This window comes from Haemorhous mexicanus, chromosome Z, assembly GCF_027477595.1.
Source record: "Haemorhous mexicanus isolate bHaeMex1 chromosome Z, bHaeMex1.pri, whole genome shotgun sequence".
NCBI lineage: Eukaryota > Metazoa > Chordata > Aves > Passeriformes > Fringillidae > Haemorhous > Haemorhous mexicanus.
Window position 1 is genome coordinate 57,765,036 of NC_082381.1, and position 16,024 is coordinate 57,781,059.

General features: G+C 37.8%; 1 protein-coding gene across 9 annotated transcripts in view; it reads left to right on the forward strand.

Moving 5' to 3' along the window:
• Positions 1-16,024, forward strand: part of NFIB (nuclear factor I B) — a 170,113-nt gene that overhangs the window by 83,278 nt on the left and 70,811 nt on the right. For all 9 annotated transcript variants that reach the window (XM_059873347.1, XM_059873339.1, XM_059873340.1 and 6 more), the window contains exon 3: positions 14,997-15,050. In XM_059873347.1, the coding sequence (XP_059729330.1) occupies positions 14,997-15,050 (54 nt within the window). The remainder of the gene's footprint in view (positions 1-14,996; positions 15,051-16,024) is intronic.

Consider the following 16,024-nt stretch of genomic DNA (forward strand, 5'->3'; position numbering starts at 1 on the left):
ATTGAACCATGGGTGCTATTTGGGGACAAAATAGCCCTTGTATTTTTTCTCCATGAATAAACCTCCTAAACAGCTGGGGTTGGCAAGAGGTGATTTTGTACCAGTCTGGGAGAGCAGAGTCCCTCTACAGCTGCTGAGGGTGCCCTATGTGGAAGAAAATCTCCATGTCTAGCAGTGAGCCAGACCTTCCTGGGGAGCTGAGCAACATGTACCACACTCTGTCATGCCCCCTTTGAAATTTGTGGTCCACTGTGAGTGGAAGAAACCTTGACTAACCAATGGAGGAAACACGTACAGTATTCCTCCCTCTGCACATGTTGGCAACACTCCTGCCTCTTCCTTTGAGGCAATGAGCACCACGGCTGCACTGCCCCAGCATTGCAACAGCCTGCAGCAATCTGCAGAGCACAGGCCTGGAAGTGACCTACCCAATTCTCTGCCCAGGGTGGGAACTGTACCCACAGAAAAGTCCAAAACAACCTCCCTTTGTTCAGATATTTGGGAGTGCGCAAAACCAAAGATATTTTCTCATCCTAGGTTTGAAGCTGAATGTTTGCATAATGTTAGGGCAAATGCTGGTCGTGAAATAATACTGTTCAGATGATATGGCAAGAATTAAAAAACAATTTTCAAAGTGGTAAATGCAGTTTTCCACAACTAGCAATCTGCAGCCAGTGCATCCTGTGGGTACTTTAAAGCTTGGATCCTCAGGAGCGGGGGCTGGGGGCAGAACAGGGATGTGTGTGGAGGGAATTCCATGCTCTAGCAGTGTCTTAGTGGATTCTTTAGAAAGATGCTGAAAGCACTCATAGAGTGGCAGCAAGATTTTAGCCTGCCAGCCCATAGATGATAGCAATGATGCTGTGTCAGTTCTCTAGAAAACACATAAACAAGGGCAAATGAAGTATTCCCCTGTAGAGGAGAAGAGAGTTTAAGTAGATTAGGCTCTGGTATAGCACTTCAGTTTATCAAGCATTTAGTGTTTAGGATGTACAATACAGCCGTATGTGACTTGCCAGCTATCTGGGCTTCCCCCACTGTTTCTGGTTTGGCAACAATGTGGTTTTTCAACCTGTTGCAATGCTGACTGCCAAGGAGACATGGCCAGCTTTCTGCTTCCTGTCTTCCTCTTTGTTCTGGCTTGGCCTGCATTCTGCCTGCCAAGACACAGATGCCAAAAGCTTATACAAAAAGGTCAAACAACTAAGGCTTGAAATCACCTATGCCAACATTTGTATTTCCCTTCTATTCTTCTGTATTTGGCTAAATGGAAAGTACACACCACATAGCTGAGACAAACATACGGAGAAGTTTTTTGCAGAAAAGTGTATAGATCATAGTTCTAAAAAGTGCTTATAGTGGCAGGGAGCACTGAAGCTTTCTTAAAATTCCTCTTATGAAATTCCAAGTGCTTAAGATACATAATAACCTTTTGGTTTTGTGAATTTATGTCTCTCCCCTTCCTCACCCAACTTGATTTTGCTTACTCTTGCTCTTTTACTATATTTAGGAGTCAAGTTCCTTTGGAATTTAGTACTACAAATCTCAGCAATTGGATCCGCATCTGCATTAATATTGTGACCCTGTTGTAACTACTAAGAAAATTTGCTTTCTGTAGTATTTATAATTGGAAAATTCTAATAGTAAAGAAATAGTAAACAATAATTCTAATAATAAAGAAACTTAATCAACATAAATCTGAAAATTCCTGAACTGTATGGTTTTATATACTTTCTCTAGAATAAAATTAATTTTCCTGGTTGTGTTTCAGCCTCTCCTCACCTTGTGAGATAGAAGCAGAAAAACATATCTACCACTTCTATTCTTGTAATGTTTCTTATCATGATAATGATATTCATCTATTATTTTAACCTCCAAGTTTTAACCTAATCACTGAGACTGATAATAGTAGCCTTAAATGCGGAATGACTGTTGACCATGCATTCCATACTTGTAGGGTAAGCCTTCTGTTCAGATGATTCATCAAAGCCCAGGTTGCAAAGCACACCTTACTATTTCAGTCAGTCTTCAAAGGAAACTTTACTCATCATCCTCTCAGCATCTCCCCTACCCTACACACCCTTAGAGAGAAGGTGTTTCTTTAAAGTAATGGTGAGAAGCAAAATACAATAAAACACAAGGATGCCTTCAGCAATAGACATGATAATAATAATTTCATAGTAATTTCAAAATAAGCAGCATTGGATTCCCTTTTATTCAGATAAGTGAGAAACCTCTACAACTCTTAGTGGTTTTACATTGTTTAACTAAAAATGTTTTCCTGGGTGCTGCAAAAATTTCAGGGTTGAAGAATATTCCAAGGCGTATGGCGGTGCCACAAGGAAGGTAGAGAGACAATGCAAAGAGGAGATAGGGAAAAGAATACAGGTAGTTGCAACTTATCTTAGAGTAAATCTTTAACAATTTAACAATACAGTAAATCTTTAACAATACAGTATGCCTAAAGTTAATGATAGATTTAGATCCTGGGTAAATGGAGCTGCCAAAGTCTTTAATGGGGTAACTGTGCCCTTTCTAGGGTCAAATATTGGTTGTGGACAGCTGCACATGTGCAAAAATATGTCAGTGTTCTGTCGCTTTTCCCCACTAATCTCATGAAAACATACAGTCCAGAGAATTTACCGTGTTCTGCCCTAAAATCAGTGCACTTCTTTTTTCATAACTTAATAACTGTCATTTTTTGACGTGTGAATGTTTTTATGTGTGTTTAGTCTAGTATTTTTTTTTTTTTGTAAGGCTGCAACACACTGGTTACATTTTTTTCCATCTGCTGCTTATTAAAATAGACTTATGTTAATACATTTGGGAAGGCAGATATCCTTTTGGTGTTGACATATGCCTTTGCAGAGAGATCCTCATGTGATTGCCTGTATTCTACATGAATGTAATGTTAGGCTGTGGTGTGTAGGTGAGAACTGTGCAAAGATACCTGCACTTGCTGTAGCTGAGCCAAGTGGTATATGAAAAACACTGTAGGTTTGCTAGCTTAACAATATTCCTAGTGATGTTTTCTGGGCTGTCTCCTAGATACAATCACATACTGTGGTAACCTCTAGACTAAACTTGGTATAAAACTTTAGATTTATTCTTATTGTCATGGCTATCTGTCTTCATGTACTGTTTCCATCTTCTGAACACTTACATCATGTTGTTATCATTAGCTATGCGTATGGAAGTGATTTCATTGCTCATTTGATTAAAATAGAAGAAAGGGTCCGTACAATATTCCTAGTGTTTCCTGGGGTGACACAGGGCTTTAGACTTAGAGCAGACAAACTGCTTTAATGTTGTTACACAGCTTTAATTTTAGCGATTGTGTATGTAGGAAGAATAATGCCAGAATCAGTTTAGAAAAATTGGCCAAACAATGTGCTGGTCTGTGCTTAGCTTCTGGAGATTGCTTTGCTGCTGGTGGAGGGCTTCTGTTACTAATCCTGATGTTGGTTTGCTGTACTGCAGGCAGGTCACACGCCATAGTTGTCCTTCCACATGTGGAAATGAATGTGGGCCATTGAACAGAAGAGTATCATTTGAGAAGTGTTTATTGCTATGGGGCAGCTTCACAATTTTGTGGAGTTGAGGCAGGGGGGAAGCAATCTGGGAGGAATTCTGTCCAGCAGACTTAACTGTGCTGTGTCCTGGGATCAGTGCCCTTTTTTTATTTTTCCCTTTTGGTTTGTTCTGTTTTTCTTGGTTTGTTTTTACAAGTGTGATGTGTGACTTGCTAGTGGGCCCTCTTTAATGCTTGCCTGTCAGTCACACCCACTGGGTGGAGAAACACAGCCCTAGGCCAAGGTGAACTTCACGTGAGAATTGTATTTTCTCATGTTCTTGCCATTACTGATATCATACTGCTGTCCTGAAAAGGCTCCATTGTTGTTCATGCTTCACTTTTAAGTTGGCATTAAAGGGATACAGTTGTTATTCAGAGGTACAATACCTCCTGGAAAACTACTTGAAAGGATAAAAGCATTTTGGGGCTTTGGAGATTTGCTTAATACAGCTGTTCATAAGTGTAAAATTTAATATCAGACTAGCCAATTGGTCTCATCTGCATATCAATACAAATTCTAGCAACTACATGGAAACCTGAACTGCTCAAAATTAGGCAGCTGTGAATGAAGTTTAGACTTGGCACTGTGCACTTTTCTGAATTCACTTTAAGTTGCTCAAGCAGCACAGACAGATTGACTTTACACTGCTCTAGAGGGCTGGTAACAACCACACCAAAAAAAGGCTGGACTGAAAAGGGAGCTGTAATAATGTTCTCATTTCAGAATCACACAAGGTGTGTTGTGTATTTTTGTGGAGCAGGGAGAGACAGGCAGAAGGGAGGAAGGTGAAGCAAAATGAGTTTGCAGGTTTCCATTAGAGTATTGTCACATGCTTGAAATCAGTCGTAAAAAGGTCTGCCATAATTTCAGAGCATACAACTGAACTATAGTGCAGTACATTGTGTTTCATCTAACTCCTTCAGGTCACGTGCTTTTAACCCATTTCTTTAGGAAAACAGAGCTGCCAAGGCGCTTGAATACACATAAGGTATCAAACTGGATCTTGAACCTGCTATGTGAATGCACAGTAGGGAAAATGATTAGCATTGTTCACAGAAGAAGGGCAGTGCAAGTACAAAGTTGCTATTTTTTCTCTAAAGTTTTTTGGAAAATCTCGAATATTTCTGAGAGGAAGGCTGTTGTGAAAGTGCTGTTGTTCACATTTATTTCTGTTCTTTCAGTTATGCACAAGAGAGTCAACATATTTAACCCATTAGACTTCCCCCTTCTCAAAGCCCAAAACATTGGCTATAAGTAAGATAAGCTGGAATCAATATGAATTTATAATTTCTGCACACACACACACATATATGCACAGATACATGAATATAAGAGTTATTAAAATGGAAAGTTCTGTTTGGATTGAATTTTATTTTTTATATTTAGCTAGCAGAAAGGGTGGGTTTTTAGTATTAGAGGGCCTTTCATAAGAATTTAAATCTGCAGTTATAGAAGACGTTGAATATCTAAGATTACTCATTCTGCCTTCATGTCTTGGAGCTGTTGGTTGGTACAACTTCTTTTGCTTTATACACAGCAAAAACTGAAACTTGAATTTCTGAACTTGAATTTCTGATATATTTTCAGTAAACATGTACAAGGATTTTAACTCCAAAGACTTTTTTTTTTATAGCTGCAGACCAAACCAGTCTTGATAACTTTCTCAAGGTCCTGCTGTGATAGCGTAATGGTAAGAAAATAAGCCTTAGAAACAGTGGATGGTTAAATAGTATTCAAGGCACTGGCAAATTACCAGGTGCAGCAAGAATTTTGAGTCAGGGTTTTTGTTCTCCCTCATTCTCCCCTCTGACCCCCCTTTAATTAGCACTCAATTTTTACTCATGCAAAAAGCCCCCAACAACTAGTAAGCAATAAAAATGAAAGCCTTGGAATTTGAGCCATCTGGGTTTTTTTTAGATAAAAAGTAGTATCCTTTTTTTCAAGTATATAATACCCTTAGGTATTGCAAGAACATGTGCCAACTTTTGTAAATAAAACAAAATTGAAAGAGCAAAAGCAGTCTCTGCTGTATATTGAATGGGCAAGCATATTTTAATATCTTGCAAAACTGCAGCTAGTATTGTACCTATCAGGTACAATAGTCCCTGTCAGGGAACTTCACCTACACAGATGACTGGAAAGTCAGGGAAATTAGAAATTAGAGAACTTAAAAGAAGTGATGTGTAATATCCAGTGAAAACTATAGAATTTCAAACAGATGCTGCATGTGATATTAGCCACAAAACTACAGAACTATATTGGGCAGGCACAAATGAATATGATCAAATATGTAACACATTAATACTTTTTACATACTTCTAATAGTTTTTTAAAAACTTTTGACCAATATGACTGCAACAGCAGTACTGTTGCTAGTAGGGAAATGAGGAACCTGTGTGAAAAATGTTCTTTAAAATTGCTTTGTTTTAAACTTGAAAGTCATGGTTTACATGGTTTCAACCATGTAAAAAGGTAACTATTTTTTGTTTGTAAATTATGTGCTTTAAAAATAATTCCTTGCATTTATTTGCAGAACATCGCTGCACAAACTCAAAACTGAGTTGTTCATACATTTGTATGCTTTAGTTAGTTTTACATTTTAAATTCTGCAGGGAATATCATTTGATTAGCTACTTCTACTGTAAAAGGTCATGGTAGAGAGAAAACTAATTCATTGGTCATAATTTTTTATCACTTTTGCTTCAGTGCTTTCTCATCATTTGTTACGAACTTGTGTGTAAACATGGTGCCTGTGAGCACCCATGAAATTAAAATCAAGCTTTGAACCACTGGCACGAAGAGCTGGGGTGATTTTTCTCAGCCTGTTCTTGTATATTACCTACTTAGTGCCCACTAATAGATTTAATCTTTCTTTTGTCATGGTTAGTTTGTTTTAATTGTGAGTGTGTATGTGTGTGTGTGTGTGTGTGTGTGTGTGTGTGTGTGTGTGTGTGTGTGTGTGTGAATATGGTTAGGCGCAGTGGTGCATATTTTGTCTATGAACTTTTAGATTACAGCAGATGAAATTAAACCCACTTTATAAAGAACATGTGTATAGACTTCTATTTGAGACTATTTTTTTCACAAAGATCTCTGATAAAAAAATGTGTTGCTTGAGGATCCACAGAACTATGGCGTTCCTTATGCCCCATGTCTCTTAGAAGTAAGTTAAGTAGCATACGATTGTAAATGTCTGAACTGCTGAGGAATCTGTCTTTTATTACTGTATGATTTAGTGGAGAGTGCAATTCACTTGGAAGAAAAAAAATGCAGATCTGTCCTACAGTATTTGCTGAACTATGCGGTTTTTTGTTCTTTTAAGCTGTAATTTACCATAAAGTGCCCCATCCAAACTTGATGGAGAAACTTTTCATTGATTTTAACAACCTTTGTCTGAGATTCATGTTAACAAAACTGATTTTTTTCTTACTCCCGTCATCCTTATCCCTGGCCTAAGAATGTTGTGGAAATTTGAATTTTATGTCCCTGAACTCTTTTTGCTTTACTGCTCTACAGTTCAACAGAAAATGAAATCCTGATTGCATGGGACTCAGTGGTAGAATCTACATTAGCTTCCCTGAAACCAGAATCCATGCAGCAGGTTCAGGTTGGATGTCAGGAAGAATTTCTTCACAGAAGGGGTGTCTAGAAACTGTAATGGGCTGCCCAGGGAGATGGTGGAGTCACCATCACTGGAGGTGTTTAAGAAAAGACTGGATGTCTCTTACTGCCATGTCTGGCATGTGCAGTCTCTAGCTAATCATAGGTTGGACTAATAATCCCAGAGGTCTATTCCAGCCTAATTGATTCCATGATTCTGTAAAGATCTCAGCAATTTACACTGCATATACATCAGGGTCAACTCTGTCTTACAGAACAAAATAAAGTGGATAGTTTATTATTTAGCTGAAGGTATATGCAAGGAAATTCCTATTCTTTGCTTGCAAATAATACAATTAATATATTCTATCATATAATTTCTTCCTTTTCTAAACATCACAATTAATCTTCCACTGTGTTCTACATTTCACTTTTGATTTTCTGAAGAATGAGTAAAAAAAGCCCTTATGAGATATACCTTAACGTAAAAGGTCTCCTTGGTTTCCAAAACTGACTTCTGAATATTTCTGACTAGAGTAGTATCCACAATATCCTCCAGATGGAGAATATTAGGCATTCATATCTCATCTTTTCCTACTGAATCCAACAACTTTTGGAAAGAAATGTCATTCTTTCACATTCATCCACATATGGCTTGATACCTATGTAAATCTCTTCTTAATGTACATGTCAAGAAAGAGCTCAACTAATATTATGAGGTATGGGAAATATTTGTTTCAGGCCATGAAAAAATGTAACCCTTTTCTTAACTTAAAAATATGTGTGTGTGTCTGTGTGTGTGTGTGTCCATACATATGTGTGTATTCCATGCACAACTTACAACACAGCTGGGGAAATTTGTTCAGTTTTCAATACCAGAAACATATGGTCTTTATAAATTGTATAAAAAATATTTTGAATAAATAAGTATTGTGATTTATGTTACATAAACAAATAAAGGAATTTAAATTAAAAAGATAAATCTATGCATGGGATATAAAGTTGAAAATCATACTATGCATATTGCTATTTTCGTTCTTCTAAGTGCTTCTAGGTCCTTGAATTTCTTTCAACTATACTAAATCTGAATTTAGTCCCAGAGCTCCGCTTCTTAACTAGGGCAGTTTAAAAACTAAACAAGGATTGAGTCAGTTAATTAATTTAAATGAGATTACAAATCAGAAACACATTACGTAATGTTGATTTAATTACCATTTTTTATTTACCTAATTAAAATACTCCGAAGGAAAGTTAACTGTCTTGACAATGGCCAGTTGGGTGACTTGGCAGAGGCAGATCTGCTGATAGAAGAGGAGGTGAAGCAGAGAGCCTGCCATGACCCGTTGGGCTCTGATGCCCCAGCGCATCACGCACCATCTCACTGCCAGCCCACGTGGCACTGGCATTGCCCTGGCAAGCCCAGGCATGGGGATGCTCCTCCAGTGGCAGGGGCATGGCGTTTCACCCAGCCACAGGTGAGCTTCTCCGGGGTGGGAGGGCATGGGGGCAGGGGGTGAAATGGGTCAGCTGATGGCTTAATAGCTCTTGCTGTGTCCCCAGTCCAAAGCAAATAATTTCAAACTGAATTGGAAACTGAGCCCAGCTTCTGCTGGCTATCCTAACCAGCTCCCAGCAGAAGTGCCTCCATGGCCTGAGTGCTGATGGATTTGTGAAGTGACTTGCCTGCTTGGGGTAAAGCCTAGTTACCAATACCAACAGGCAGCTTAGCTTTCTGGGACAAGCAGCCAGCTCTGTTCTTTGCTGCCTTTGTTGGGTAGGTGGAGGTTAGACAGCAGCACTCTTTTGACGTAAAGAACCTAAGTCTCACTCTCACAGCTCCTGGTGCGACACGTGGGCACTGATAATGCCTGGCTGCAAAGGATCACCACATCCAGCCTTCAGGGTAGCTCCTGCTGTTTCTCTGGTCTCCTGCAAGGTCCCAGCCATGCCTCCTCCTCCTCTCTATGCTGCTCATCTACCACCAGTTGTATGAATATGAAGCACAATAAAAATATATAGGACTAGCTCTTTGTGTATCTACCCAGTGCAATAGCAGAGCTGTCTTGTAAACACAAAGTTCTTGCAGAATAAAGAACAATCTTTTTAAAAGAAGTCACTGATTCAGTGTTGTGTATGTTTCCAGTCTGGGTGTCATGAACACATATTGCTAACAAGTATATACTGTTGAAAAGATGCAAGGGCAAACATGCCTTTCTCATAGTGAAGCCCTACTTGTTTTTTAAGGTGCCGCTTCCTCCTGTGAGCTGTGCTGCATACCATATCTCTTCAGGGACATATAATGATGGAATCCTTTAGGTTGAAAATGACCTTTAAAATCTTGAAGTCCAACTGTAAACCTAATATTGCCAAGTCCACTATTAAACTATGCTCCTAACTGTCACATCCATAGATCTGTGAAATTCCTCCACAGAACGTGACTTTCTGACTTCCCTCGGTGGCTGATTCCAATGGCTGGCCACCTTTTGGTGCAGATTCTTTTCCTAGTGTCAAAACTAAACCTTCCTTGGTGCAACTTGAGGCTGTTTACTCGTTTTATCACTTGTTCCGTGGGAGAAGAGACTGACCCCACCTGGTGACAACCTCCTGCCAACCTCCTGCAGAGGGCAATAATATTCAAGCTTGTTTACTCCAGGCTAAACAATTTCAGTTCCCTCAGAACTCCCTACAGGACATGTGTTCTACCAAACAAACTGATGGTGGTGAACATTTTATTCTAAGACCTCGAAGACCCAAAATTTTCTAGAGAAGTATTTGAATTAAGTGTAATGATTTATGAAGATGTGAAAAACAAATCCCTCCTCAAGTTAACACACTTATGAAAACAAGGATGACACTAGCATTTCCATGTTTATAGCAGCCTTTCAGTGGATACTATCCACTTTTCAGTGGATAGGGCATTAAACCGCTTTTAGCTGTCCTATCACATGAGTTGGTGTGAATAATGCTATTAAAATGGTATGATGGTCTCTATTGTCAGATAGAGAAGGACTACACAAAGACACTGCTTTTCAAAATGAAATGGTTACAATTGTTTGGGAAATTTGTCAAACCAGTCAGTTGCTTTGTCAAGGTAAAATAGTGTAGGCAGTAAAAGGTAGTTATGTAGTAAAATTAGAGTAATAATAAGTCAAGGTAATGATTTAAGGCACAGGGATGAAATTATTTATCTGTTTTATGGATTTTTGTGGCTCATGTTATTTGCTTTGGAGAAGAGGAAGGTGTCTTACTTTTCTTTGCTATGGATGTTTTGAGAGTCTTTGAGAGATCAAGAACTGATTAAACAGAGGCTGAGATGGAAGACATTCCGAGGTCTCTACCACAGTATTTTGACCTGTGATCTTGAGATTTTCAAGAGGTACAACCATTTGCGTCAAGTGATGTCAGATGGCAAAGTAATCCTGACAGCCTGGAAGGTAGTTGTGATTCTTGTTCATGATAGTGACACTGTCAGCTGCCAAGTGCTGTATATGAATGTGAAAGTTTGAACAATGTCATACATGGTTTGATGATGGCCACATCTCTGTGGTCCCTTATCCCTCACACCAAAATTGGAGACTATCAAAGAGCAAGGATGTATTTACCTGGTGGTAAATGATTAAATTAGTGTCTATCAGCTGAGATCAGCTGAGGCTGATTAAAGGCAGTCCTCATAGCCTGTGGCAAATAGAAATGTGTTCACTGAAACCACTGGTAAAGTTAATTTCATTAGTGTGATGCCTGTGGACAAACTACTTATATCCCCAAGACATGGCTTTAGAAAATATTTTTAGTTCTTAACAGATTCTGCTGCTATTTGTTTTCAATGATATTATGCTCTAACAAAGACCCTTAAAACCAAAATTTTTTGTACAGGATGGGCATAAGGAAGGTATAGCAGCTTGCTTTTTAAAGAGAGTATCATATCAGCTGAAAAGTGAAAGTTTACTGAGGTGAGCAGTACTAAAAATCCTTCAGGAAGCTGGTGAGAACAATGTGACTTGCTTGGATTTGCTGGCATGGATGTCCTTCCTGCTCGTCAAAGACAATGTGATTTAAAGGGAGAGAGCATCTCGTCCTTTGCTGTATGGATACTTTATGGACACAGCTTTTTAAAATTTTCCTCTGTCTTATGAAGCCAAGACTTTTCCTAGTGTAACATGGGGAAAATGGAAGCTTATTTTCTCACTTGAATCAGGCCTCAGCAGTCAGTTAGTCTTAACTCTGGCTGCACTGGGAGTTACCTGCACTCCCAGGTGCTCATTGTGATCAACCCCTGGAAATGAAAACACAGGGAAAAAATTAAGTATTAAATATATTTTAGCTTCTTGTCTCATCCTTTCATACAATCTCCTAGAAGCAAGAGTAATTTTATATAGAGTTTGAATGTCTTGGAGATAGCCATGCTAAATCATGGTCTTATACATAAAGTGCATCAGGGTTACATGACCTGTTAAAAGTAAAGTCTGGCTTGAACCTGTTTCACATAAATTGTTCATCCATGGGGCAATAACTTATCAAAATAAGTTTTATCAGTCAGCACCAAGAAGAGCAGAGTAGAAGATGTGCTGCTGTAGCTGTGAGGTGTACATGAGAGCCATTTTAGGTAAATGGTATGCGTAGACCTTTTGCTCCCTATCAACCACCACAACAACAACAAAGCTAAAGGAACTTACAGTTGGGAGCCACCTAAATGAAAATTATGAAAATTTCAGTTTCATTGTGTAAACCTGAAGGGATTTGATTTGCTTCTTGTTGTGTATCTTTTCATTCAGCTCCTAGCTTATGCAGTTGCTTGGGGGTTTTTTTTGGTAGCTTGAATTCTTTTGCTTTTCGTTGTTGGGTATTTTTTTTTAATTATTTTAAAATTTTTTAATGTGTAAGATTATTTGCTCTGACAATTGAATGCAAATCCAGCTAGACAGACAATGAGTTTGTTTTATGTCTTTCTCCATCTCCCTTTCCTGGAAGAAAGGGCTCATGTTGTTAATTAGTGGTCTTGCACAGATGAGGACAAAGAAAGATTTCAAGTGTCTTAACAAGTCTTTTACTTCTGTAACTTCTGTGGCTTCCCAAAAATGCCTCTTACTCCCTCTTTTAGAAGAGCATTACTTCAATGTATTGGTTCATTCAGTGTTCTGTTATATGAAGTTATAGTAATATAGTTTAATCCTATAATGACCGTGATTCTTTTGTACTTTGCAAAGCTATTTGCATCCAATCAAAACAGTAGAGTGCTTTGTAATTACTGACATTGGTGAGAGAACTGGATCATCACAGGTCATCTCAACTCTGTGTCTTTCATCTTGAGGATCAGATGCCTCTCTGTGTTTTAAATGCAGAGTTCCATAGCTTGATGCTGTCATACAGAATAAAAGTCTTTGATTTTTCAACTGCATTTAGTGAAGGCTTAGATAAGTTTCTTCTCATATTCTTCTTTAGTAATCCTTTGCTTTCTCAAAATCTCGTTGAGAACTCAAAAAACACAAATTGAGAATCAATACGTAAAAGCCATGATGACTGAGTAGTTAACAAAACCCAAAGCTAAGTCTGATTGGAAAATTATAATAAATAGCCAACTGCTTATCCCTATAATTAGAAAATACTTTGCTAAATTTCTTACTATAATAACAATTGTTCAAACTGCCATTAATCTTTAAATCCTGAATCCAGAAACTAGAAAGAAAGGCAAATTGCTGTGCAAGATCTGAAAAATTACTTCATTTTGTTCTTTTTTAAAGTGAATTTTAACAGGAGAAAACTTTAAAAGTTATTTTCTGGTTGGTCTCATTAATTCAGTTTCAAATCTCTGTGATCCTGAAGTTATGTTGTTCAAGCTTTACTGGATTTATCTACTACCAAAATGACAGTTCCTTAAGCCACATATCTGCAGTAGTTTTATACTCAGACCATTGCTGTGTAAAATTAATCCTCTCTTATAATTTGAATTTAAATAGTGGTATGTATGGTTTGCAGACTCAAAGAATGCCTATTAGAAGAACATCTAATTCACTCAGGAAAAGGGATGATTCTCCACAAATTGGTCCATATGTGGAGAAACATTAGACTCTTAGCATTTCTTGTAGCTGATTAAGTTTTCAAATTAACTTGATTTAATTATTTTAAGGGAAGTATCACATCATGCAAAGAACCAGACATACTGAATGGCTGCATACTGTGCTGCACAATAGGACACCTAAGAGTGTCCAGGTGCCAAACCATGGTAAGGGCAGAATCCAGCTCATAGTCCTGCCCTTCATGTTTCCTGCCCAAGGCTGAAGAAGATAAATGAACTTCCCTATTCAATGTGCATTTTATTGTGCACAAGAGTGATTTATTTCAGTTTTGGAAAAGTTAGTTGGTTTTTTTAACACCATTGGAACTGAATTTCACATGTGCCTTAGAATTCCAGTACCCAGGTAGCTACCCAGGTGTATATATTTTTTGGGATGACTGCCATTCAGATCAACTTAGTAGAACCTGAGCTGTTAAAAGGATTTCCATCTCAGTTAAAATCTTCTGTAGAATCAAGCTTGTGTTAACTTAAAGGGCTTGAGAGACATGTGAGTCATACCATGTTTATGAAGAGCATAATGGGTAGCAACAGAATTCAATGAACTTCTTGTAGCAGGTAGAGGGAATCTCTCATTCCAAGATGAGGACTACATCAGCTGTAAGAAGAAGTAATGGTAGTTGAAGGAAAAATACTTGTTGATATAAACTTTTCTTCTTTTCTATATTGTTTATTCTTTAATTTGGCCACTGTAAGCAGCAATGCATTCAACGACACTACATCCATCAGGAGTTCATTTGTGGTAGCAGTTTCTATGGTACAATGTTTTGGTGGCCTTATGCTATTAATAGCACCAGTACCTTTAAAAAAATTGGTATTTTTTATTCAGACTCTAAAACAGCTCCAAAACCAGCCTGTATGTGGAAAAAATGATGGCGCCTAATTTATTTTCTTCCTCTCTGCACTTTTTGTTTTTTATATCTTTGTTAATTTCTTGCAGTGGAGCAGAGTTTTGATGTATTATTGATGTGGGAATACAGTGAAAAGTAGATGTTTTTAAAATAAATTGTTTAATGAATAAGGATATAATTTATTTTTTAGTGTATTAACATGAAATTACATTCTCCTCTTGATTCAATAGGTGCATGTATGGTGCATGTAGGTGCATGTAGGTGCAAAAGAACACAGTTTGAAATCTACAGGATTTGAGTTTTGTTAGTTTTTATGTTACATAATCTTAATTTCACAACAGCAGTTCCCACAGGCTAGGAACACAAAGACCATATTGTATTTAAACAGGCTGTCATATCCTCATTGCAGTCATGAGTCTGTGGAAGCAATGTAGGCCTTTGTGCTTTAAGGAAAAGCTAAAGCAAAAGGCCTCATCACTGCAAGCATCACTAGTTGCCTGACCCAGTGTGTCTTTCTGGTCATTGCCTGAGAAGAAGTTAGCTCTGCTTTGCTCATTATGCAATATTATATTTGAGGGATGGCGGGAAGGGGAATGAAAAGGTACCCTTGTAAATGTGTTTACAACTTTACTATTTAACTGAATGACTCTCTTGTCCTTATTCAGTGATCTACATGTTCCTCTTACTAGGATCATTGCATCTTTCACAATGTTTCTACCTCTGCATAAAATAGGTTACAGGTAGAGTGTTTGTTCAATAATGCGTCACATAGAATGTCAGGGAAATTACCTTTAAAGAATAAAGTAAAGCATTAGTTTAATAGTTAATAGAGAGGGTACTGAAAGATTGTGAGATACTTGCAAAACAAATTATTAAAATATTTCTTTCATTTCTGTATAGATTCTGGACAACCAGGAAGTCCAAGCCACAATGATCCTGCCAAGAATCCACCAGGTAAATATAAGTTCCAGAGCATGTGCATCTAACATTGTTTGAGAACAATGATACTACTGATAATAGCTAAAGAGAGTTTAGCTGGTCGGCAACCTATCTTGCACTGGTAAGTTTAATCAGGATAGATTGTTATACTTTAGTTCCTCTAAACTGGCAGTGCCTTAATTGCTGTTTCATCAACATTAATTTTATATAAGGAGTTTTCTTTCAACTCATGGTTTTTAGAACTTTCTAAGTGGGGATGGGCAAGCAAGTGGGACTAAGGAAACAAGATCCCAAATAACTTTATTTTTGTAAAAGTCTTCCAATGCTACCAGTTTTCTTTCATCTCAGGCAAAAGAAGATTGACCTACGTTTAAACTCTGTGACTGTGCTACCAGCTTTTTTACTTTTCATATGTGCTTTATAAAATAAAAATGTGTTAATTTAAAATGATTTTTTGGCATCAGCTCAGAGCAGTCTTTGAACATGTTAATGCATCATGGCTAGTGACATTTGATATTCCTTTGAGAGACGTGTTAGTGTAAATGGTTCTTTCAAGGATTCTTTTAAAATAAAAACACAAGAGAAAATCAAAACCCATCTTTGCCATTCCAATCTGTTTAGACAAAAGGTTCCTTGAATTTTCATGAGGCTATCCTTCTAATCAATTGGGCTGTGCTAGTAAATCTTGTAAACCTTTGCCATATTATGAATTTTATCAGACTAAGACAAACAATTGTGACAGACACACTATCACTTCTTAATGACCAAGGAGTGACTCTACCCACCACCATCACATTGTATCTTCTCATTTTAGCTCTCAGAAGACGTGTGTGTCTCAAACAAGCTGCAACTAACTCAGTTTGATCTTCTAAATCAGAAATGAACCGTATTCTGACCAGGACGTAATTTTGCGTTGCTGGCCTGTTAACATATGCATGGATATTTTCTGGATCTGTTACAACATTAGGATAAACAGTCTGCTTTGTGGT